General features: G+C 50.2%; 2 protein-coding genes across 4 annotated transcripts in view; both read right to left on the reverse strand.

The window, feature by feature from the left end:
• Positions 1 to 44: 44 nt before the first annotated feature.
• BGLAP (bone gamma-carboxyglutamate protein) lies at positions 45 to 18715 on the reverse strand. Its single transcript, XM_033195534.1, has 5 exons — positions 18699 to 18715; positions 1067 to 2668; positions 771 to 809; positions 531 to 600; positions 45 to 329 (listed from the first exon to the last, which is right to left on the reverse strand). The coding sequence occupies exons 2-5, from the start codon at positions 1128 to 1130 to the stop codon at positions 200 to 202; spliced, it is 303 nt and encodes a 100-aa protein (XP_033051425.1). The 5' UTR covers positions 1131 to 2668; positions 18699 to 18715; the 3' UTR covers positions 45 to 199.
• The window catches only part of PMF1 (polyamine modulated factor 1), a 32665-nt gene continuing 8256 nt past the window's right edge, over positions 1237 to 25645 (reverse strand). The window contains exons 2-5 of one of the 3 annotated variants that reach the window (XM_033195531.1): positions 14101 to 14206; positions 12815 to 12915; positions 10087 to 10282; positions 1237 to 1372 (exon numbers count right to left, since the gene is read on the reverse strand). In XM_033195531.1, coding sequence (XP_033051422.1) covers positions 1286 to 1372; positions 10087 to 10282; positions 12815 to 12915; positions 14101 to 14206 — 490 coding nt within the window. In that variant the 3' untranslated portion in view covers positions 1237 to 1285. Of the gene's footprint in view, positions 1373 to 3391; positions 3886 to 10086; positions 10283 to 12814; positions 12916 to 14100; positions 14207 to 25645 lie in introns of those variants that run through there. The other 2 variants (XM_033195532.1, XM_033195533.1) reach the window with 2 other exon arrangements.

The following is a 25645-nucleotide window of genomic DNA, read 5'->3' on the forward strand; positions in this document are numbered from 1 at the left end:
CTCCCTCCCACACTCCATAAATTGGACAGATTCACAGGCCCACGGATTCCTCTTTTGGAGTTTATTTGGGAGCAGCTGGGATGATGGGGACCCCACATCCATGGGCCGGGAGGTCAGGGCAAGGGCAAGGGGAAGGGGAAAGAAGGGGCCTGGAGAGGAGCAGAACTGGATTTGCCGGCCAGGCCAGCAGAGCGACACCCTAGACCGGGCCGTAGAAGCGCTGATAGGCCTCCTGGAAGCCGATGTGGTCAGCCAGCTCGTCACAGTCCGGATTGAGCTCACACACCTCCCTCTTGGGCTCCAGGGGATCTGGGTAGGGGACTGGGGCTCTGAGACACCCGACGTGGCGGCATCAGCCCCCGTGCAAAATGCCCATCCCTCCTCTCACTACACATGGGGCTCCGGGGTCCCCACCAGGGCTGGCTGCCTGTACCCCCACCACAGCCCAGAGAGGCCACTCCCTGCTGCAGCTCCCCCACAGACCATCCCGGAGAGGCAGGGCCTTGGCCCAGCTCCACCTTTTCTCTCACCCCAGCCATTGATACAGGTAGCGCCTGGGTCTCTTCACCACCTCGCTGCCCTCCTGCTTGGACACAAAGGCTGTAGAGCAGAGGGGCAGGAATCAGGTGGCTCTGGGTTTGGGAGGATCAGGTTGGCAGCAGGCTGGCCTTCCTGACAGCCAGACAGGAGGTGGCAGGAGTGGGGGAATGAGACTGAGGAACCAAGGTGAGAAGGGAGGGTCCAGGAGCCCATCAGGTCCATCCTCATACCTGCACCTTTGCTGGACTCTGCACCGCTGGGTTTCGCACCTGCAAAGGAAAGGGAGCCTGGTTCACCCCTGCTCATCCCCAGGGCTCTCATCCTCCTTCCCCTGAGTCTCGGGCAGCTTGCTCTTCCTTCCTCTCCCTCTGCAAGGGCAGAGCTGGGGCAAATGGATTGAGCCTGCAACAGGGTGATTAGACTGCAAAGGGACTGCCAGCCAAAGGGGTGAGAAGAGGTGGGCCATGATGCTTCCTTTTCTCAGCCCCCACTGCTGTGCGGCCTGAGGGGAGGTGGGGGCACTCACCTGCCTGGCCAGTGATGCAAAGTGTGGCCAGGGCCAGCAGGGCGAGGAGTGTGAGGGCTCTCATGGCGTCTCGGTGGCTGTGCTGGGCTCCTGCTCAGGACTCAGCTGGCCTGCCCCGCCAGCCTCCAGCACTGTTTATACGCTCTGGGCTGTGTCCCGGCGATGAGGAGGGGTGTGGCTGACCATGGTGCAGGCGGGTCTAGGGGGAATCTGCCAGGGCTATTTGAGGGTCATCCGCCCCAGCTCCGTAGGCCAAACCCCAAAGGACACTGTGGTTGGGAGCAGCGGCTGCCAGGCCAGGGGCCCCTGGGAGTGATGGAGGGTGAGCCACAATCAGACTGCCCCGCTCTTGACACTGCCTCTGGCCCCTTCCTCAGGGGGCAGCCTGAGACCCCTCAGCCCCAACTCACTCCTCCTCAGAGACCCCCAGCCTCAGGTTGAGCACTGGCTGAGCTCTAAGGAGATTCTAAAGAGGAAGCAGGGGTCAGAGACCTAAAATAGGTTCAAGCAGAGCTGGGCTCCAGCTGTCTCACAGCCTGTGATTTCTACTGTCAGCCCCGTAGGCAGGAGCCAAACCCAGGGAGGGGATGCCTCGCAATGCCCTCGTTCACCCGGTGAGACACCAAAGGCAGTCTGCTGTGGGCGCAGCTCGATGGCTCAGGCCCTGCACATCCGGACAGGAGAAAGGGTTGGGCGGCACAAGGCCAAGAGCCAAAGCCAATGGAGGTGGGGCTGGGCAGATGAGGCCAGCCAGTTGGTCTCTGGGACATGCTAGGTGGCTGTGACTGCCAGGTACACAGGCACAGGGCAGGGAGGCAGGCACTCACTGAGGTGGGGAACCCCTTCCCGGTGCCCTTAGCAGGCAGGGAGGCAGGGCCTGTGAGGAGCATGGAGATGGAGTGTGCCTCCGCCCTCCCTGTCCCCCCGATTCTCCTCCTGACCCTGCAGCCTCCACAGTGTTAACCACCCTGGGGAGGGACCTGCCCTCCAGTAGTGCTCCTGTAAGCGATAGGAAGGCCTGTCCTCTACGGTACAGAACATCCCAGCCTGAAAACCGCATCCCACACCTGAGAGCCTCCACTGCCTCAGGTCAGCCCAGAGAGGGAAGAGGTGTCCTGGGACCTTCCCCTGTCTAACCTGTGTCACTCACCCACCCACCAACCAGGGCTTGAGACCATCTGCCCAACCTGACAAGCAAACAAAGCACCCAACGGGGCAGGCCTGACAGGAGTGGGGCATTTGAATGCTTGAATGCCACAGCTCCATGGTAACAAAGCGGGCAGAGGGAGACTGAGCTGAGTGCCGTTTATGGGCGGGGGAAGTGGGGGCCACCTGATGCTTGCCTGTGTCCCCCGTGTGCCTCCGGCAGACCTCACCAAAGCTCTCACTAGGGAAAAGTTCTGCCCCCATCCACACCCAATCCCTTTCCCCCTCTGGTGGATCCGGGAAGCACCCATCCTGCCTTTGGCTGCCCTGGCAGAAGAAGAATGAAGTAGAAGCAGCAAGAGAAACAAAGTGCCCGCGATTCTTTTTTTTTTGAGACGGAGTCTCGCTCTGTCGCCCAGGCAGGAGTACAATGGTGCGATCTCAGCTCACTGCAACCTCTGCCTCAAGCAATTCTCAAGCAATTCTCCTGCCTCGGCCTCTCGAGTAGCTGGGATTAGAGGCATGTTCTAATGCCCAGCTAATTTTTTTTTGAGATGGAGTTTCCCTCTTGTTGCCCAGGCTGGAGTGCAGTGGCGCAATCTTGGCTCACTGCAACCTCCACCTCCCGGGTTCAAGTGATTCTCCTGCCTCAGCGTGGGATTACAGGCACACGCCACCATGCCTGGCTAATTTTGTATTTTTAGTAGATATGGGGTTTCACCATTTAGCAAGGCTGGTCTCGAACTCCTGACTCAGGTGATCTGCCCGCCTCAGCCTCCCAAAGTGCTAGGATTACAGGCATGAGCCATTGCACCTGGCCTAATTTTATATTTTTAGTAGAGACAGGGTTTCACCATGTTGGCCAGGCTGGTCTCGAACTCCTGACCTCAGGTGATTCACCCGCCTTGGCCTCCCAAAGTGCTGGGATTACAGGCGTGAGCCACCGCACCCAGCCGTAATGATTCTTGGAGGGTGCCAAGAGTGACACCTCCCTGGCAGCTCATCCTATCCACAGGGAACCCAGGGGTCCTGGTTTTTGTACAAGGAGCTCTGCTGCTCTCCGCACATGGTCTGGTAAGCCCCTTGCCAATCCACCCCCGCCTGGAGGCTCCCAGAGGACCACGACTGAAGCCTTGACTTGGCCCAAGAGTGGCCAGGCAGAGGAAGCATCCTCACAGATTACAGTGTAGTGGAGGAAGTTTATTTACGGATGTGGGGAGAACATGGTAAAGGCCCCTGGGCTGGCCAGCAAGGGGGCAATCAGTGGAGATTGAAAACAGATTCTCCAAGCCAGGCCCAGGGAAAAGGGCTCAGGAACCAGCAGGAGTGGGGCGGAGGGGCAAAGCTGACCTGAACCTAGAGAAGAGAGAACATGGCCAAGAATTATCCAGGTAGAAGAAACAGAGGAATCTAAAGGGGGTGTATGTCCAACCCCAAGGGTACCCCAAAGGCACAGTGGCAATGAGGCTTTCTCTGGCCTAGTCCTCCAGCAAATTCCATCACTGCTGAGGGACTGGGCACCATTTCAGCTGTTCTCAGAGGCAGGCCGCCCAGGCCAGGCATGCTGGCCACAGGCTCTTGACCTTGACTGCCCTCTGCTTCTGGGCCTGGCGGTCTCCTCACTCAGGCTCCCTCAGCACAGCAACCAGCTCTCTCTGTTCTCTGTGTAGAGCCTGAAATCAATGGGAGACAACAGACAAACTGGGATCTGAGAAAACCCAAATCCTTGCCCTCCACTGTCCCTGACTCCAGGCCTGGGGTTTCCCCCAGGACAATATGGATGGAGTCTGTGGCTTAAGTCATGGCCCTGCAGAGCACGTTAGGATGAAGACACATAAGAAAGTCCGCACCATTTGGCAAGTATTTATAGCAAACTGGGTTCTGTGACCACCTAGGCTGGGCATCCCCAGAGCAGAGCCCATCTTCAGCAAGGGTCCCCAAAGTGGCCCTTCAATCCTCTGACCTCAACAGAGCTTTCTGGCGAGAAACTTTCTTGAATTAAGTAAACTTTCAGTTGAGTTACAGACATGGAAATTGCCCACGTCGAACAACATGAAGGTCTGTAGCTGGAATGGGTGGGGCATGGCTTTAAGAGCAGAGGGCTTTGTCCCTCTTAGGACAGCACTGAATCCCAGAGCTGGTAAGGCCCTGGGATCATTATCTAGCCAATTTGGAAGCCAGGACCCAGAGACAGGAGTGACCCATGGCCTCATGGTGACTGGGTGGTGATGGTAGAGCAGCGCCTTGCCTGAGGACTCAGCAGGGGGCCCTGGGAGTGCCAGAGACACAACTTGGAGTTGTGCCCTGCAAGATGGCACCAGGCTTGGGGTGGGGGCCTTGGTCACTACCACTTTTGTGCCTGCTGCTCAGTCCCGCAGGCCAGTCTGTGATGTGGGAAGAGCAGAGGGAGTGGGGACAGTAGGGAGCAGAGCGGCTGCCAGCCTTCCACTTGCCACCGCCTCCTGGCCAGGGCCCTTCCTAAGCTGTGGCAGGGCCTTCAGGCTGCAGCTAACTGGTATTGGGAAGAGAAGACCAGGGAGATCCAGGAGCCATAAATTTGGGGACCTGTAACCCTCAGGAATGTAAGGGTTTGCCGCAGGAAGGGGCTGTCAAGTGGCTATAAGTAGATGTAAATTAGATACTGACATGATGGATGGAGAGGGTTCGACAGAGATGCCGCCACTTGAGCCCTACCAGAAAGCTTCTCTTGGAAATGCACTTTGAGCCCATAGGAAAATCTGTCTCATTGAGGTGCAGCCAAGCTGCTACCTGTGCCAGCTTGATCATCTTCTTCTCCTTTCTTTACCCAACATGGCCCCAAGTAACGTCAGGCCACTTTCAAAAGTTAAGTTCACCCTCAAAGGACACACAATTGTGGCATGGAGGATATGTGTTAGATGTGTGAAGGCTCTACAAATCATTCTAATATACACATTATTCAAATATTGGGCAATGGCAGATAGTCAAAATAATCCTGAGCACAAAGAACAAAGCTGGAGGCATCACACTACCTGATTTCAAATTGTACAAGGCTATGGTAACCAAAACAGCACTGGTACTGTTATAAGAACAGACACATAAATAAATAAATAAATAAATAAATAAGAACAAACACATAACCAACAGCATAACAGAATACAGACTCAGAAATAAATTCATATACTTATGGCCAACTGTCAGCAAAGGTGTCAAGAACATACAATGGGTAATTTCAGCACTTTGGGAGGCTGTGGCAGGTGGATCACCTGAGGCCAGAAGTTTGAGCCCAGCCTGGCCAACATGGTGAAACCCCGTCTCTACTAAAACTACAAAAATTAACCAGCCATGACAATAGGTACCTGTAGGCCGGGCGCGGTGGCTCAAGCCTGTAATCCCAGCACTTTGGGAGGCCGAGACGGGCGGATCACGAGGTCAGGAGATCGAGACCATCCTGGCTAATACGATGAAACCCTGTCTCTACTTAAAAATACAAAAAACTAGCCGGGCGACGAGGCGGGCGCCTGTAGTCCCAGCTACTCGGGAGGCTGAGGCAGGAGAATGGCGTAAACCCGGGAGGCGGAGCTTGCAGTGAGCTGAGATCCGGTCACTGCACTCCAGCCTGGGTGGCAGAGCAAGACTCCGTCTCAAAAAAACAAAACAAAACAAGACAGTAGGTACCTGTAATCCCAGCTACTCGGGAGGCTGAGGCAGGAGAATCACTTGAACTTGGGAGGCAGAGGTTTGCAGTGAACTAAGATCATGCCACTGCACTCCAGCCTGGGCAACAGAGCAAGACTGTCTCAAAAAAAAAAGTTAAAATAGAACATTGGCCGGGCGCGGTGGCTCAAGCCTGTAATCCCAGCACTTTGGGAGGCCGAGACGGGCGGATCACGAGGTCAGGAGATCGAGACCATCCTGGCTAACACGGTGAAACCCCGTCTCTACTAAAAAATATAAAAAATTAGCCGGGCGAGGTGGCGGGCGCCTGTAGTCCCAGCTACTCGGGAGGCTGAGGTAGGAGAATGGCGTGAACCCGGGAGGCGGAGCTTGCAGTGAGCTGAGATCCGGCCACAGCACTCTAGCCTGGGCGACAGAGCGAGACTCCGTCTCAAAAAAAAAAATAAAATAAAATAAAATAGAACATTTTTGGGGCCAGGTGTGGTGGCTCACGTCTGTAATCCCAGCACGTTGTGAGGCTGAGGTGGGTGAATTGCTTGAGCCCAGGAGTTTGAGACCAGCCTGGCCAACATGGTGAAACCCCATCTCTACTAAAAATACAAAATTTAGCTGGGTGTGGCAGCTCACGCCTGGAATCCCAGCTACTCAGGAGGCTGAGGCATGAGAATGGCTTGAACCTGGGAAGTGGAGGTCGCAGTGAGCTGAGATCGTACCACTACACTCCAGTCTGGGCAACAGAGTGAGGCTCTGTCTCAAAAAACAACAAAATCCAGGTACGGTGGCTCACACCTGTAATCCCAGCACTTTGGGAGGCCGAAGCAGGTGGATCATGAGGTCAGGAGATTGAGACCATCCTTGCTAATATGGTGAAACCCTGTCTCTACTAAAAATACAAAAATTAGCTGTGCGTAGCAGGCGCCTGTAGTCCCAGCTACTAGGGAGGCTGAAGCAGGAGAATGGCGTGAACCCGGGAGGAAGAGCTTGCAGTGAGCCAAGATTGCGACACTGCACTCCAGCCTGGGCGACAGAGCAAGACTCCATCTCAAAAACAAAACAAAACAAATCAAAACCAAAAACAACAACAAACAAAACAAAACAATGGGGAAAGGACACCCTCTTCTATAAATAGTTCTGGGAAAATTGGATACCCATGTGCAGAGAAATCAAACTGGACCCCTATCTCACACCATATACAAAAATCTACTCAAGACAGGTTAAAACTTAAATGTAAACCCTTAACTATAAAACTGCTAAAAGAAAACATGTGAGAAAAACTTCAGGACACTAGTGTGGGCAAAGGAGCGATGGCTAAGACCTCAAAAGCACAAGCAACAAAATCAAAAATGGACAAATGAGACTATATTAAACTAAAAGGCTTCTGCACAGCAAAGGAAACAACAGGGTGAAGAGACAATCTGTTGAATGGGAGAAAATATCTACAAACTATTCATCTAACAAAGGACTAATATCCAGAATATATAAGGAACACAAACTCCACAGTAAAAGCAATTCCATTAACAAGTGAGCAAAGAACATGAACAGACATTTCTCAAAAGAAGATGTACAAATGGCCAAGAGATATATGAAAAAATGCTCACCATCACTAATCATCAAGGGAAATGCAAATCAAAACCACAATGAGGCTGGGCGCGGTGGCTCATGCCTGTAATCCCAGCACTTTGGGAGGCCAAGGTGGGTGGATCATTTGAGGTCAGAAGTTCAAGACCAGGTTGGCCAACATGGTGAGATCCCATCTCTACTAAAAATACAGAAATTAGCTGGGTGTGGTGGCAGGTGCCTGTAATCCCAGCTACTCGGGAGGCTTAGGTAGGAGAATCGCTGAACCCGTGAGGCTGGGGTTGCAGTGAGCCACAGTTGCACCACTGCACTCCAGTCTGGGAGACAGGGCGAACCTCTGTCTCAAAAAAAACCAAAAACCAAAAAACAAAACACAACGAGATATCACCTTACCCCAGTTAAAATGGCTACTTTTTTTTTTTTTTTTTTTTTTGGAGACAGGGTTTTGCTCTGTCACCCAGGCTAGAGTGCAGTGGCATAATCATGGCTCACTACAGCTTCAATCTCTCGGGCTCAGGTGATCCTCCTGCCTCAGCCGCACAAGTAGCTGGGACTGCAGGTGTGCACCAACATGCCTGGCTATTATTATTATTTTATTTATTTATTTATTTATTTATTTTTGAGACGGAGTCTCACTCTGTCGCCCAGGCTGGAGTGCAGTGGCCGGATCTCAGCTTACTGCAAGCTCCGCCTCCCGGGTTCACGCCATTCTTCTGCCTCAGCCTCCCGAGTAGCTGGGACTACAGGCGCCCGCCGCCTCATTCGGATAGTTTTTTGTATTTTTTTTTTCAGTAGAGAAGGAGTTTCACTGTGTTAGCCAGGATGGTCTCGATCTCCTGACCTCGTGATCCGCCCGTCTCAGCCTCCCAAAGTGCTGGGATTACAGGCATGAGCCACCGCACCTGTCCTATTATTATTATTGTTACTGAGATGAGGTCTCCCAATGTTGCCTAGGCTGGTCTTGAACTCCTGGGCTCAAATGATCCTCCCTCCTCAGCCTCCCAGCATGCTAGGATTACAGGCCACTGCACCCAGCCTAGAATGGCTATTATTACTTTTTTTCTTTTTTTTTTTTGAAACAGACCCTGACTCTGTCACCTAGGCTGGAGTGCAATGGCATGGTCTCGGCTCACTGCAACCTCTGCCTCCCGGGTTTAAACGATTGGTCCCACCTCAGTCTCCTGAGTAGCTGGGACTACAGGTGCCCGCCACCATGCCCGGCTAATTTTCGTATTTTTAGTAGAGACAGGGTTTCACCATGTTGGCCAGGCTGGTCTCGAACTCCTGACCTTGTGATCCGCTCACCTAGGCCTTCCAAAATGCTGGGATTACAGGCATGAGCCGCCACGCCCAGGCTACAATGGCTATTATTAAAAAGACAGGCTGGGGGTGGTGGCTCACACCTGTAATCCCAGCACTTTGGGAGGCCGAGGCGGGTGGATCACAAGGTCAAGAGTTTGAGACCATCCTGGCCAACATGGTGAAACCCTGTCTCTACTAAAAATACAAAAAGTAGCTGGGCGTGGTGGCGGGTGCCTGTAGTCCCAGCTATTTGGGAGGCTGAGGTGGGAGAAGCACTTGAAACCAGGAGGCAGAGGTTGCAGTGAGGTGAGATCACGCCACTGTACTCCAGCCTGGGCAACAGAGCAAGACTCCATCTCAGAAAAAAAAAAAAAGACAAAAAATAACATGCTGGTGAGGATGCAGATAAAAGTTGATCTCATAAAGGTAAAGAGTAGAATGATAGTTAACAGAGGCTGGGGGAAGGGGTGGGGGATGAAGAGAGGTAGTTTAATGGTATAAACATATAGTTAGGCAAAAGGTGTAAATTCTATTGTTCAACAGTAGAGTAAAGTAACTATAGTTAACAACAACGTACTCCATATTTCAAAGTTGCTAAGAGCCTTGTATGGTGATGAGCACATGTAATCCCAGCTATTCAGGAGGCTGAGACAGGAAGACTGCTTGAGGCCAGGAGTTCAAGACTGGCCTGGGCAATATAGCAAGACCCCCATCTTAGAACAAAACCAAAACCAAAGTAGTTAGAAGAGAGGTCTTGAACTGCTCCCAACACATAGAAATGATAAATCCTCAACGTGATGAACACCTCAAATACCCTGACGTGATCACTGCACGTTCTATGCATGTAGCAAAATATCACATGTACTTCCTAAATATGTAAAATATGATGTATCAATTTTAAAAAATACTATCTCATCCTCTGTTCTTGTTCTCTACCCACCCCGCTACCACATACCCAGTTTAGAATATATGTGTCTATGTTGGGCAGTGGTCACATGGAGCAGTAGAACCACCACCAGGTTTTAACTCCAAATCTGTTGTGGAGGTGCTGTTATCTTGGGTGAGGCACCTGCCCTCTCTGGGCCTTTGTCCTCACCTGCTCCATCAGGGGAACACATGCCTGTGCCTGGTGGAGGATCTGGGGGAGGCTGTCTGCTGAGGCTGGCAGAGACTTCTGCACAAGCCCAAGGAGAGGCAATGCATGGCTATTCCCCAGGGGGCAAGCTCTCCTACTCCCTGTGGGGGTCCCTTGTGTTGGAATGGAGGAAGCCACCAATTTGCGGATCTCAGAGGGCCCATCAGAGATGGAAGAGGAAGAGGCAGGCTGGGACACTGACCTGCCAGGCCTGCTGCTGGGCCTGGACCTGTAGCTGCAGCTCCTCCACCTGCCTCCGCCCTGCCAGGACGGCATCTGCCAGCTGCTGGTTCTCAGCCTCCTGTTTCTGCACATGGCGCCGCAGGGTGTCCCGTTGCTGCAGGAAGTAGGGTGCCATGACGCTGTGCAGATCCTTCTCTGGGATCCCGCTGGGGCGCCTGGAGGGCCACATGGGGCACAAGGAATGAGGGAGACGGAAGGCCCTTGTGGAAGAGGGTTCGGTTTCCAAGCCCACTCGGTGACACGCCCACCTTGTCCCAAGTTGGGCTGGCTTCCCAGGTCTCTCCCATGGTCTCTCACCTCCCAAGACCTGTTCCTCATAGGAATGCTCACTTCCTGTCCCTGGGTTTCAATGTTTAAGGGTCCACCTCTCCCCCTTCTCACTTCAGCCCCTATCTTAGCCTTCCCAACCATACCCCACATTCCCCTCCTCTCCTCCACATATACTCCCTCATCCAGAACACTTCAGGGTCACTTTCTAGCCCCTGCCTCTGTCCTTGTGACCACTGCCTGGCTGGTGCATCCAGTCCATCAGACTGTGAGTTGGAGAGGTTGGGGGTGGCTCCTGACGGAGGGCCCAGACTGTGGGAGACCTCCATAAGTGTTGGCTGCTCTGGGAAGATAAGGAAAGTCAAGTCTGAGGAGGCAAGATTACACAAGAGGTGAAAGGCACTGTGAGTTCTTTAAATATTCTTTTTCAGGCCGGGCGCGGTGGCTCACGCCTGTAATCCCAGCACTTTGGGAGGCCAAGGTAGAAGGATCACGAGGTCAGGAGATCGAGACCATCCTGGCTAACATAGTGAAAACCCGTCTCTACTAGAAATACAAAAAATTAGCTGGGTGTGGTCGCGGGTCCCTGTAGTCCCAGCTACTTGGGAGGCTGAGGCAGGAGAATGGTGTGAACCCAGGAGGTGGAGCTTGCAGTGAGCCGAGATCACGCTGCACTCCAGCCTGGGCGACAAGCAAGACTCTGTCCCAAAAAAAAAAAAAAAATTTTTTTTCAATGGCCAGGCGCGGTGTCTCACGCCTGTAATCCCAGCACTTTGGGAGGCCAAGGCAGGTGGATCACCTGAGGTGGGGTGTTTGGGACCAGCCTGGCCAACATGGTGAAACCCTGTCTCTACGAAAAATTAGCCAGGCGTGGTGGTGGGCGCCTGTAATCCCAGCTACTCAGGAGGCTGAGGCAGGAGAATTGCTTGGACCTGGGAGGCTAAGGTTGCAGTGAGCTGAGATGGTACTGCTGTACTCTAGCCTGGCCTAGGCAACAAAGTAAGACTCCATCTCAAAAAAATAAAATAAAATAAAATTCTTTTTCAGTTGTGAAACTTAATTCTCTTAAGTATTAAGGTCACAGAGCATTTTTAAAAGTTGGAAATTACCAAAAAGATTTCTACTCCCTCTGGCCTAGGATTCTACTAAGGGAGGGAGGGTTGCAGGAGGCAGGGGCTCAGCTGCTGGGGTCTTGTTGGCCCCTGCTCTCCACTGCTCATCCCAGGCCCCACTTCTCCACCTTATACTTGGTGTACCAGGTAGCCAGCTGCTGCTGAAATGTCAGCTCCAGGAGAGCAGATATTTGGTCTGTCTTGTTCACTGCTAAATTTCTGGCATCTAAAACAGTATCAAAGCCGGGCGCAGTGGTTCACACCTTTAATCCCAGCACTTTGGGAGGCTGAGGCAGGAGGATCACCTGAGATCAGGAGTTCAAGATCAGCCTGGCCAACATGGTGAAACCCCATCTCTACTAAAAATACAAAAATTAGCCAGGCGTGGTGGTGAGCGCCTGTAATCCCAGCTACTCAGGAGGCTGAAGCAGGAGAATTGCCTGAACTCAGGAGACAGAGGTTGCAATGAGACAAGATCACACCACTTTACTCCAACCTGGGTGACACAGCAAGATTCCGTCTCAAAAAAATAAAATAAAATAGTATCAAGCATATAGTAGGTGCTCCCTAACCTGCTGAATGAACAAATGTATAAAAACCAGTTGCCCCACCAGCCTCATCTACACCTGTAAGATATACATGGTGATTCCAAACCTCACGATTCTGCCTCCTACTCCCCCACCCTCCCTTTCTCCCACAGGCCCAACAGGCTCTAAAATGAGCTCTCTCAGGAACACTTCTTCGGTCTGGCCTCAAACTACTTCCCTCCCTAATCCCCTGAACAACATGGCTTACCTGGGGCTCTCCTCCCCTGAAGGGAACTGTGCGATACAACAGCTTTCGGTTACTGTTTGGTGTCTGTCTGCTCTACTTGTCCCTGTCAAAAGGTTCCCTCACAGAGGCAACAAGCCCAGAATCTCATGGATATGGTGGACATGGGGTCAGCCTTTTAAAAGTCTTTTTGGAGACAGGGTCTCACTATATTGCCCAGGCTGTTTCTGAACTCTTGAACTCCTGGTCTCAAGTGATCCTCCCACCTCAGACCCCTGAATAACTGGGATTATAGGCATGAGTCACCACTCCCTGCTTGGGTCAGTTTCAAAGTCTCCTTCAAGAAGCTGAATTGGCCAGGTGTTGTGGCTCAAGCTTGTAATCCCAGCACTTTGGGAGGTCCCGGCGGGAGGACAGCTTAAGGCCAGAAGTTTGTGACCAGCCTGGCCAACATAGTGAGACCCTGACTCTAGAAAAAAAAAAAGCTTAATTGCTGTCTCTTTCCTGTGCCTTCTCACCTCCCCTCCCCACTCTTACCAGGCCGGCTCTTTGCGGTCTTTGCCTTCTTGCACAATTTTATCCAAGGCATTCAAGACGGCTTCCAGGTTCCCCTCCTCTTTGATGTCAGAGATTTCCTCCTGAAGAGAAAGGAGGAAAGAGCTGTAATGACACGAGACGAGCTCATGGCAAAAATATGCTAAATTGCTAACAGCACTTGGTAAGATTTTGGCTAATTTCTGTTCTAGGTCTTTATGCTTTCCCTAACATTCCAACTTTTCTACATGTGGCTTGAAATTAAGAAAATAGGCTGGGCGCCGTGGCTCACGCCTGTAATCCCAGCACTTTGGGAGGCCGAGGTGGGTGAATCACTTGAGGCCAGGAGTTCGAGACCAGCCTGGCTAACATGGTGAAACCCTGTCTCTACAAAAAAAAAAGAAAAAAAGAAAAAAAAAATTAGCTGGGCATGTTGGCACTCGCCTGTCATCCCAGCTCCTCGGGAGGCTAAGGCACAAGAATCACTTGAACCCAGGAGGCGGAAGTTGTAGTGAGCTGAGATAGAGCCACTGCACTATAGCCTGGGCAACAGAGTGAGACTCTGCCTCAAAAAAACAAACAAAAATAATTAAGGAAATAAAATATAAAGTGGAAAAAATGTTTTATTTATTTTTATTTAAAAAATCTTTTTAGCTAGGTGTGGTGGTGCACATCTGCAGTCCCAGTGACTCTGGAATCTGAAGTAGGAGGATTGCTTGAGCCTGGGAGGCAGAGGCTGCAGTGAGCCGAGATCACATCACTGCACTCCAGCCTGAGTGACAGAGCTAGACCCCGTCTAAAAAAGAAAGAAAAAAATTAAAATTTTAGGCCACTACACCGGCCTAACGTGGGAAATATTTAAAAAGAGTCTGTAGGCTGGTAGTTCATGTAATCCCAGCACTTTGGGAAGCCAAGGTGGGAGGATCGCTTGAGCCCAGAGTTTGAGGCTGCAGGGAGCTGTGATTATGCCACTATACTCAAGTCTGGGTGACAGAGCAAGATCCTGACTGAAAAAAAAAAAAAAGACCCCATCAGCCCTTGCTGAGTTGCATGGTCTAGAGGGCAGGCAACATAAAACATTACAGGGCAGTGAGCAAAGGCTGCATCTAAGACACCCGCATCATTTGGAAAGGAGGGATGATGGATGCTGCAGCCTGCCGGGCACCCAGGACAGCTCTAGGGGGCTGAGGAGACAGAGGGGTAGAGGGTGGGGACGCTGCCCTCAGCGGACTGACAATCTGGAGACAGAACCCAAGTCAACAGCATCTGCCAGGCTTCCTGCCACTCACCCGGATGGAAGTCTGCAACTGAGCTATAAACTTGTCATAGATTCGCTGTGTGATCTCAGGCTGCAACTGGTAGAAGCGCTTATAGCAGTCAGTGAATCTCTGGTAGCTGGCGGGAAGAAGAGAAGCAAAGGTGGGGAGGGCCAAGCACGTAGCTGGCCATCAGCCTGCCTGGGCACCTCCACTTCGCATTATAGGACTCTGAGCTCTGTCCACTTCATGGCCCTGGTTAAAGGCAGTGGATGCAAATCTCTCATCTAAGCATGAGTCATTGAGGATGGTTCAACCCCATCAGTGCCCCATCAGTGCCCCATCAGCATCCCCACTCCCTCTTAGGAGAGCCCCAGGTGAGTTTAAGTGTTTATCCCTTAAAGATTACTCCCCAGTCCTTCCACAGTTTCTAACAAGCTCTCAGGTGACGCTGATGGTGCTGGTCTGGGGAACCACACTTTGAGAGCCTCTGGTCATTCCAGTGCCCTAAAGGACTTGGATTAGGATAGGGCATGTGACATCTGGGAAAGACTGGCTTCTTCCTAAAAAGAGCCACATAGAAAGCAACTGATGCTCTCTCTGCAGGACATTACTATATCCAGGTGATGCTCTTTGGCAACCATAGGGGCCCTGGCCTGAGGGCAGAGTTTACACCAACCTGCAGCCACTCTACTTTGGGGCTTCTTGTTACATGAGGTAATGTATTTCTCTTATTGTTGAAGCCTGATTTTCTTTCCTTTTTTTTTCTTGAGGCAGTCTCGCTCTATAGCCCAGGCTGGAGTGCAGTGGCATGATCTTGGCTCATTGCAAATTCCGCCTCCTAGGTTCAAGCGATTCTCCGGCCTCAGCCTCCCAAGTAGCTGGGATTACAGATGCCCGCCACCACGCCTGGCTAGTAGAGACAGGGTTTTGCCATGTTGGCCAGGCTGGTCTCGAACTCCTGACCTCAGGTGATCCACCTGCCTCGGCCTCCCAAAGTGCTAAGATTACAGGTGTGAGCCAGTGCCCAGCCTGAAGCCTGATTTTCTACTTTTCTTTTTGACACAGGATCTCATTCCATCACCCAGGCTGGAGTGCAGTGACATAATCCGAGCTCACTGCAACCTCCAACTCCAACTCCTGGGCTCAAGGGATCCTCTTGCCTCAGCATCCTGAGTAGCTAGGACTACAGGTGTATACCATCATGACCAGCTAATTCTTTTATTTTTATATTTTTGTAGAGTCGGGGTCTCACTGTGTTGCCCAGACTGGTCTCAAAAAACTGCTGGGCTCAAGTAATCCTCCTGCCTCAGCCCCCCAAAGTGCTGGGAGTCTAGGGGGTGAGCCATCATGCCCAGCCAAGCCTGATTTTAAATCAGGTCTCTGCCACTAGCAGCTGAGAGCTCCTCACTGCTCAATCCTTTGCAGCTGGAAGTATCAAACGGTATTCAGTATATTCCCAACGGCTTATTCCTCTTGGACAGAGAAACTCAAGTTAAATGAACTCTTTTGGCTGTTTTTCTCCCTCCCCCTTGTTTCCTCCCTCTCCCTTGCCTGTGTCTCTCTGTCCACTCTCTCAGGCCCTTCCCCTTCAACAAATATTCACTGAGTGTCTGCTATATGCTGATCGCCCACCAGGAACTGGGTATTCAGGGTGGATAAGACTGACACGGCCCTCCCAGAGCTTCCAGTAGAGAAGGAGAGATGGCAGAAATGCGGAAACTCACATGCAAGTGATAATCATCTCTTGTGGAGAGTGGTTTAAAAGAAAAAGGCCAGAGTTATAGGGCTAACAGTGTATTATAAGGACCTTCTTTAAACTGGGAGCGGGTGTGGTCGGATGAAGCAGTGTTCGAGTGACTTGCAGAAAGCGCCTGAGCCAAGGAAAATCTTCAAATACACAAAAGCTCACACTGATGCTGTACTATAGGTCAGGATGCTCCCCCGCTGTAAGGATCAGGCTGGCAGGTCACTGGGTAAACAGGGCATTAGGGCCCTGATGCCCAATGCAAAGCCCCACCCCTAGCCAGGGAGTCACTGCTGGGTCCTCCCTTTCTCATAGCTCTTTAAGCCTCCTCACCAAACCCGCCCCCAAACAATGCTTTTGGAAACAGGTGAAGACTACAAGCAGTGGTGTACTGGAGCCAGCTCACAGTGGCCTGCAAAAGAGAACTGCCAAATTTTCAGGAACTCTGGGCCAAGTGTTAAACACATTATTAAGAATTAAATTACATTAACTAACAATAAATTAACTTTAAAAACAAAGGTCCTAGGCGCAGTGGCTCATGCCTGTAATCCCAGCACTTTGGGAGGCAGAGACCGGTGGATCACCTGAGGTTGGGAGTTTGAGATCAGCCTGACCAACATGGAGAAACCCTGTCTCTACTAAAAAATACAAAAAATTAGCCGGGTGTGGTGATGCACGCCTGTAATCCCAGCTACTCGGGAGGCTTAGGCAGGAGAATTGCTTAAACCGGGGAGGCAGAGGTTGCGGTGAGCCGAGATCACGCCATTGCACTGCAGCCTGGGCAACAAGAGTGACACTCCGTCTCAAAAAACAAAACAAAACAAAGGTCCTAAAGACTCCAAACATACCACTTCCTAATCATTCTACCACCTTTTACTCTGCTCTTGAGGTAATTCGTATATATTGCTTCTGTCCGTGGAAATACTGGATCAAGGTATGCTGCTGCCCAGCTCTTCTCAACTCTGTGTATAGTGATGCCATGTTGGTAGCTTAGGAGTATCTACACCTTGGAAACCAGCAAACACTGCAAACAGGGGCTCTCTTTTCAGAGAGCTGGTTGTAAGCAACTACCAGTACACTTCTGGGTTAGAGTGGCAGTCTCTCACCTTTTCAGTGGTACACATTCCATGTGAGTACACTTTGGAAGCTAAGCTTAGGTACCTAAAAAACAATACTGTAGGCCGGGCACGGTGGCTCACGCTTGTAATCCCAGCACTTTGGGAGGCCACGGCAGGCAGATCATGAGGTCAGGAGAGGGAGACCATCCTGGCTAACACGGTGAAACCCCATCTCTACTAAAAATACAAAAAATTAGCTGGGCGTGGTGGCACATGCCTGTAATCCCAGCTACTCGGGAGGCTGAGGCAGGAGAATCACTTGAACCTGGGAGGCGGAGGTTGCAGTGAGCCGAGATCGTGGCACTGCACTCCAGCCTGGGCAACAGAGCAAGACTCCGTCTCAAAAAACAAAACAAAAACAAAAACAATACTGTACACAGAATAGATGATGGGCATTCCTTCAACCCTCAGCAGACTCCCAGACATCTTGTCTTGCTGCTGGCCTGACTAGCCACGCAGTCTGTGGCTACCAGAAGGAACGCGGAGGAACACATGATGCCTGACCAAGCAGGGCTGGAATTGAAACCGGGTAATTGTGGCTTAAAACAGGTTTGGCTTAGACATGGGAGATCCTGTTCCTCCACCCAACCTACTTAGCAGGCGGAGGATCTGAGCTGGACGCATCTCTCTTCAGCTCAGGCAGCTGACAGCGGATAGGGCCCAGGGCAGGGGTTAAGCAAACTGACCACCAGTGCTGCCTGTGACCTGTTCTGAGTTCTCCTTTATGGTATGATAATTCAGTGAAAATGAAGGACCACAGAAACACACACACTCATACACAGATGCAAGATGAAATATACGCTAACAGGACAATGTGGCTTAACCAAGGAGAAAGGCAGCCAGATTGGTGCCAATGTCAGTGAGTACAGGAAGAAGGTGATGTTTTTCTTGAGAGCCAATGCAGAATTCGGAATGTTTTGAATGCCCTTGTGGATTTTCTGAAAAATATACTCAGAGAGAAGCAGGAAAGTGACACATTAAAAAAAAAAAAAATTCGCTGGGTGTGGTGGCTCACGCCTGTAATCCCAGCATTTTGGGAGGCAGAGGTGAGCAGATCACCTGAGATCAGGAGTTCGACACCAGCCTGACCAATATGATGAAACCCTATCTTTACTAAAAATACAAAATTAGCTGGGCGTGGTAGCGCATGTCTGTAATCCCAGCTACTTAGGAGGCTGAGACAGGAGAACCACTTGAACCCGGGAGGCAGAGGTTGCAGTGAGCTAAGATCATGTCATTGCACCCTAGTCTGGGCAACAAGAGCGAAACTCCATTTCAAATAACAAAAAAAACATGGTCAGGTGCAGTGGCTCATGCCTGTAATCCCAGCATTTTGTGAGGCTGAGGCAGGAGGATCACTTGAGCCCAGGAGTTGGAGACCAGCCTGGGCAACATAGCAAGACCCTGTCTCAATAAAAAATATTTAAGGCCGGGCACAGTGGCTCATGCCTGTTATTCCAGCACTTTGGGAGGCTGAGGCAGGGGGATCACCTGAGGTCAGGAGTTCGAGACCAGCCTAACCAACATAGAGAAACCCCATCTCTACTAAAAATACAAAAAAATGAGCCAGGCATGGTAGCAGGCACCTGTAATCCCAGCTACTCAGGAGACTGAGCCGAAATCGTGCCACTGCACTCCAGCCTGGGCAACAGAGCAAGACTGTCAAAATAAATAGAATAGAATAGAATAGAGTAAAATAAAGAAAAGTAAAATAAAATAAAATAAAATAAATTTAAAAGAAGTTTTAAATTTCGGCTCACTGCAACCTCTGCCTCCCAGGTTCAAGCAATTCTCATGGCTCAGCCTCCCAAGTAGCTGGGATTACAGGTGCCTACCACCACACCCAGCTAATTTTTGTATTTTTAGTAAAGACAGGGTTTCACCATGTTGCCCAGGCTGGTCTTGAACTCCCAATCTCAGGTGATCCAGCCACCTCGGCTTCCCAAAGTGCTGGGATTACAGGCATAAGCCATTGAGCCTGGCCAAAAAAATTTTTTTAATTCTTGACTATTTGCCCCAAGTGTCAAATTTTATCTTCTTACGCAAATTATAATATCCTTGTGGACAGGGATGCCTTCTGCAATGCTGCTGGGATCTCCAGGGTGCCCACAACCATGTTAGATGCACAGCAGCATGTAAGACACTCTGTAGACTGGGTGACTGGGACTAAGGTAAGGCCTGGGCTGCCCACCCTGGACCCCAGGATCCCAGGACCTGAAAAGCTTGGGAAGAGGAGTCCTCCCTCAGGAGCCTCCTTTGCAACCTCTCTGTCAAGGCCCCTCTTCACCCCCTGATGGGATGGTCTCTTGGCCCTGGCATCCAAGAGTACATAAGAGGTCACCTAGCTACCCAGTGCATACTGGGTAACTTTATTGGTTCTCTGGACAGACTGCCTGTCATTTTCCCTGGGTTCAAATCCTATCTCTACCACTCATCAGCTGGTGACCTTGGACAACTTCTTTACCTCTATAAGCCTCAGTTTCCTCCTCTGTCAAATGGGGATAATAACTATCTAGGTCTCACAAAATTACTGTGCAGATTAAGTGAGGTAAAATATACAAAGTCCTCAGTATGGTGCCCAGCACATTGAAATGCTTCATGTTAGCTACAATTATTCTTACTAATCTCAAAATAACAGTCCTCACTGCCCTTCAGAAGTACCGAAGTCGCCGGGCGCGGTGGCTCAAGCCTGTAATCCCAGCACTTTGGGAGGCCGAGACGGGCGGATCATGAGGTCAGGAGATCGAGACCATCCTGGCTAACACGGTGAAACCCCGTCTCTACTAAAAAAATACAAAAATCTAGCCGGGCGAGGTGGCGGGCGCCTGTAGTCCCAGTTACTCGGGAGGCTGAGGCAGGAGAATGGCGCAAACCCGGAAGGCGGAGCTTGCAGTGAGCTGAGATCCGGCCACTGCACTCCAGCCTGGGTGACAGAGCGAGACTCCGTCTCAAAAAAAAAAAAAAAAAAAGAAGTACCGAAGTCAGTAACTGGGCTTCCCAGAGATGGGAAGTCTCCTCCCCGGTGGAAGGCAGGTGCTAGTGAATGAGGCTTGTGTGCAATTGCATGTGCAGAAACCAACCCAGCAGGAGTAAGAACCAGCTGTTAGGATTTGTCCCCACCAGACAGAAAAGGCCAAATTGGGGCCCCAAAAAGGCTAAATTTATCAGAAATGAAAGTAACTTTTAAAAACCACATTTACTGAGTTTCAAAACTGAGATGATGATATTAACTGATTTTAACCTGTTATTTTTTCTCAGGAGGCCAAGGCAGGAGGATCACTTGAGCTGAGGAGTTCGACATCAGCCTAGGCAACATGATGAGACCCTGTCTCCACAAAAAATTTTTTTAAATAAAAATAAAAAAATTAGCTGGGCACAGTGGCTCACGCCTGTGATCCCAGTGCTTTGGGAGGCCGAAGTGGGGGGGATCACTTGAGGTCAGGAGCTCGAGACCAGCCTGGCCAACATGGTGAAACCCCATCTCTACTAAAAATACAAAAATTAACCAGGTGTGGTGGTACATGCCTATAATCTCAGCTACTTGGGATGCTGAGGCAGAAGAATCGCTTGAACTCGGGAGGTGGAGATTGCAGTGAGCAGAGATCATGCTGCTGCACTCCAGCCTGGGCGACAGAGTGAGACCTCACCTCAAAAAAATAACAAATAAATATTTAAAATATTTATTTAAAAAATATTTAAATAAATTTGACTTCAGAATATTTAAGCACAGAATCAGGCTCTGGTCATTTGCCAATCTGTTGGTTTACATATGCAGATAAATTGTGAAGGACAGCATGGAAAGACAAAAGAGGGTAACACAGTATCACGGTGTACACAGTGCTAAGAGAGCCAAAAAAGGAGCCAGGACTTGCCTTCTTTCCCCGTGGTAACCGCCCAACTGAAGGCCTGTTTCACAGGTTGTCCACCAGAGGGCAGGTGGGGACCAGCACTTCCGTCCCAATGAAGGAGTGGAGAGCCGGGAAGGCTGAGAACAAAACAAATAGAAGCTGGGGACGCAAAGGCAGAATGGTACAATGGACTTTGCAGACTCGGGTGGGGGGTGGGGGTGAGGGATAAAAGACTACACATTGGGTACAGTGTACACTGCTCGGATGATGGGTGCATCAAAATCTCAGAAATCACCACTAAAGAACTTATCCATGTAACCAAACACCACTTGTTCCCCAAAAAACTACTGAAATTTAAAAAATTAAAAGGCAGGGCGCGGTGGCTCACGCCTGTAATCCCAGCACTTTGGGAGGCCGAGGCGGGCGGATCACAAGGTCAGGAGATCGAGACCACGGTGAAACCCCGTCTCTACTAAAAGTACAAAAAATTAGCCAGGCGCGGTGGCGGGCGCCTGTAGTCCCAGCTGCTGGAGAGGCTGAGGCAGGAGAATGGCGGGAATCCGGGAGGTGGAGCTTGCAGTGAGCCGAGATCGCGCCACTGCACTCCAGCCAGGGGGACAGAACAAGACTGTCTCAAAAGAAAAAAAAAAAAGCTGAGGACTGGAGTGACAGAAATTCTTGCTCTTCATCCCCTATTCACTATACAGCTGTCCATTTCATTAAGAAATGTTTCTCATCTGGGCGTGGTAGCTCATGCCTGTAATCTCAGTACTTTGGGAGGCTGAGGTGGGCAGATCACCTGAGATCAGGAGTTCGAGACCAGCCTGGCCAACATGGCAAAACCCCATCCCTACTAAAAATACAAAAATTAGCAAGGAGCGGTGGCAGGCGCCTGTAATCCCAGCTACTCGGGAGGCTGAGGCAGGAGAATCGCTTTAACCTAGGAGGCGGAGGTTGCAGTGAGCCAAGATCGCACCACTGCACTCCAGTCTGGGCGACAGAGCAAGACTTTGACTCAAAAAGGAAAAAAAAAAAATTCTCCATTCAGTCTTTTTCTCTCTCCACTTTCTGGTCCTGTGTACACTGGGAAGCCCCAGGACTGAGAAAGGGAGAGGAGGAAAGAAGAAAGGGATAAATGTTTCTTAATGAAATAAGAGGAAAGTCTCCAGGCCAGTGATTCAAGATAAATGGTTGTATTAAAAGGTTATCCTTTAAAAATTAGTCTTCTGACAGGTACAAAGTTACAATTAGATAGGAGGAATAGGTTCTGGTGTTGTACAGTAGAGTGACTACGGTTAACAGTAAAATATTACATATTACCAAATAGCTAGAAGAGAGGCTTTTGAAGGTTCTCACCACAAGAAATGATAAATCCATGAGATTACATGCTAATTACCCTGATTGGATCATTATATAACATAGATATGTACCCTATAAATATGTACAATTACAATGTGTCAATTAAAAATACTTAAAATCAATCCTAATTATATCTTTAGGTTATTTGGTCTCTTGGACTAACTTAACCTTTCATTGTTTAGCTTCTTCCTTTGAAAACTGCTGGAAAACTTCAAAAATCTGAAATTGGGATACTTTTCCTGAGAAAGATGGAAAAAACTTTGTGGTTTGATATTAGCATGAAGATAAACAATACCAGCAGGATAACTGTATTCATTTAATAGACACTTACTGAGCACCGACCAGGTACCAGGCCAAGCTTGGTGGTACAAACCCAAAGACGAGACAGTACAATTCCTGCTGTCAAAGGGATTGCTGATCAGCCTTCAGGAAAATGAGGATGAAAGAGCATGGGGTCTTAGCAAGGGCTCGGGAAAGGCTCCCTAGAGGAAGCAATGTCAGAGAGAGAAGCAGGAGCTGGCCACAGGATAGGAGAAGAGCAGCATGGAGTAAGCTCAGGGAGTGTAGCTGAAGGGTAGGGGGTGTGTGTGTGTGTGCATGAGCACCTATGTGCATGTATGTGAAGATGCGGTAATAACAGGAAACTGAGAACCTATTACTACAGGCCCTGGTCTATGCACTCTACATAACTCATTGAATCCTTACTATGAATGACCTTATGAGGGGGGATTCTATTATCATCACCCTCATTTTTCAGATGAGGAAGTTGAGGCAGAGAGAAGCTTGCCCAGGGTCACACAACCAGCATATGATGGAGCCAGTTAGGACACAAGCCAGGCCATCTGGCCATGTTGGCTTCCACGCAGGGCCAGACAAAGAGTCTGGAGTGTGGATGTATCATGACCGGAGGAGCTAGAAAAAGGACTGAAGCAGAGATGTGACATGAACAGATCTACACCTTAGGATGCACACTCAGCTGCTGTGTGAGGGTGGATTCAGGAAGCACAGCTGAGACAAGGGCAGCCCGGAGCAAGGCAGAAACAGTGGGGACAGAAAGAGGTGGATGGTCTGGAAACATACGGAGGGAAAGTATGAGCATGCCAGCCCTGGAGCCACACACCACAGTTTGATGACTCATGCCGACCCTTCAGAAACAAATCACCACCAGTAGCAGGCATCACCTGCACATTCAAAGAGGGTGAGATATTTCCAGGGCATTTACAGTCAGAACAGTTTATATATTAAACCACTCTTTTTCCTGTGATGAACTATTTCCTATGAACACCAACAGTCTTTGGCACTTGTTTAAAACTCTGAGTTCATTACAAATGCAATTCGCTTTCTCCCTCTTTTCTTGGTCACTGCCAGATGTAGACTTTAAGTCACTTTATGCATCTTACCCTGTGCGGCATATCCTAGGTCAGAAGACTGGACCACAAGGACATCTCTAAGTATGGCATCTAAGAACTCAAGAACTGTCTCCAGACACGGTGGCTCATGCCTATAATCCCAGCACTTTGGGAGGCTGAGGCGGGTGGATCACCTGAGGTCAGGAGTTTGAGACCAGCCTGGCTAACATGGTGAAACCCCGTCTCTACTAAAAATATCAAAATTAGTTGGGCGTGGTGGCGGGTGCCTGTAATCCCAGCTAATCAGGAGGCTGAGGCAGGAGAATCACTTGAACTCAGGAGGCGGAGGATGCAGTGAGCAGAGATTGCACCACTGCACTCCAGCCTGGGTGACAGAGTGGGACTCCATCTCAAAAAAAAAAAAAGGCCAGGTGCAGCAGCTCACGCCTGTAATCCCAGAACTTTGGGAGGGTGAGGCAGGCGGATCACAAGGTCAGGAGTTAGAGACCAACCTGGCCAATATGGTGAAACCCCGTCTCTAATAAAAATACAAAAATTAGCTGGGCGTGGCGGTGTGCCACTGTAGTCCCAGATACTCTGGAGGCTGAGGCAGGAGAATTGCTTGAACCCGGGAGACGGAGGTTGCAGTGAGCCAAGAGTGCGCCACTGCACTCCAGCCTGGGTGACACAGCAAGACTCCATCTCAAACAAAACAAAACAAAACTGTCAAACACCTCTTGCTCCCTTAGCCCCCACAAACCAACACATGCGGCACAGTTGCCAGGGTGCTGGAAGCATCTGTAGCAGACCCAGCTTCTCTCTGAATAGTACTAACTGGTCCTCAATCTGAGCCCCACTAACGATGCCTCTAACCAACTGCCTCTCTTGGTGGGTTGTGGTTTGTAACAAAACACAAAAAGGAAGCACCCCTGTCTGCTTGCTTTAGCTCAACAGGAGAAGAGTTTTCAGATGGCTCAGGAGGCCATGGGGACAGAAAAGAACCCTTCATTTCCAGAGACCAAGGCAGAGGTTACAAAGGGTAGGCTCCAACAGGGCCATGTTTCTCTGCTCTGAAGCCTGAGAGAGAACATATTGGGGAGTCTTTCCCTCGGCCAAGATAATGAAAGAAAGACAGCTTAAAGGAAGACAGCAGGGTGTGAATCCACGGGATCCGAAGCCCACCATGGCCAATCATCTTTCAGTCTTTTCAGGTGCATCATATAATGTACCCTCTCACTCAAACTGACATTTATGTGGAAAATATGCTGAATTGTGGGGCATATCTATATCTATCTATTCGTTATCCTTTTGGATAATGAACATGTGAATAAACTCACATTAACTATGGTCCGACTCCTGTCCCAGGTGTAAGTACTTCATTCTTGGGACTGAGGACTTTAAAGGCTTTTAACTTAATGGCTTGGGACTGGAGAAAAGTCAAGTATTTGCATACATCTTAAAAGTCTGTATTTGGCTAGGAGCAGTGGCTCACACCTATAGTCCCAGAACTTTGGGAGACCGTGGCGGGCGGATCACCTGAGGTCAAGAGTTTGAGACCAGCCTGACCAACATGGAGAAACCCCATCTCTACTGAAAATACAAAATTAGCCGGGTGTGGTGGTGCATGCCTGTAATCCTGGCTACTCGGGAGGCTGAGGCATGATAATCGCTTGAACCTGAGAGGTGGAGGTTGCGGTGAGCCGAGATCACGTCATTGCATTCCAGTCTGGGCAATGAGAGCAAAACTCATCTCAAAAAAAAAAAAAAAAATCTGTATTCATATATGACACTTACTGAGCCCTTTCTCTGTGGAAACCAGCTGAGAGTAAGCTCCTATTTAATCAAACGAGGAGAAGGATGTTCTAGTGAGGAGAAGCAGCAGTGGGAAGACAAGGTGGCAGGGGTGAAGGCAGGGGGCAGTACTCAGTGCAGAAGAGCTTCCGTGCCCATGCGTGTGTCTGCACTGGCACTCAGGTGTGCATGCACTGTACCCCCACGGCCCTGACTTGGGGCTGGTGAGATGGGAAGGAATGGCCTTCCACGCTGTGCTAAGGAGCTGCATTAATTCTGGAAGCAACCCTGAACCAAATAAACATTTTAAGCAGGAGAAGGGGATCAAATCTGAGCTGTAGACTGGAGGGAGGACACAAGACTGAA

Source organism: Trachypithecus francoisi, unplaced genomic scaffold (assembly GCF_009764315.1).
Source record: "Trachypithecus francoisi isolate TF-2019V2 unplaced genomic scaffold, Tfra_2.0 Lachesis_group5, whole genome shotgun sequence".
Taxonomy (NCBI): domain Eukaryota; kingdom Metazoa; phylum Chordata; class Mammalia; order Primates; family Cercopithecidae; genus Trachypithecus; species Trachypithecus francoisi.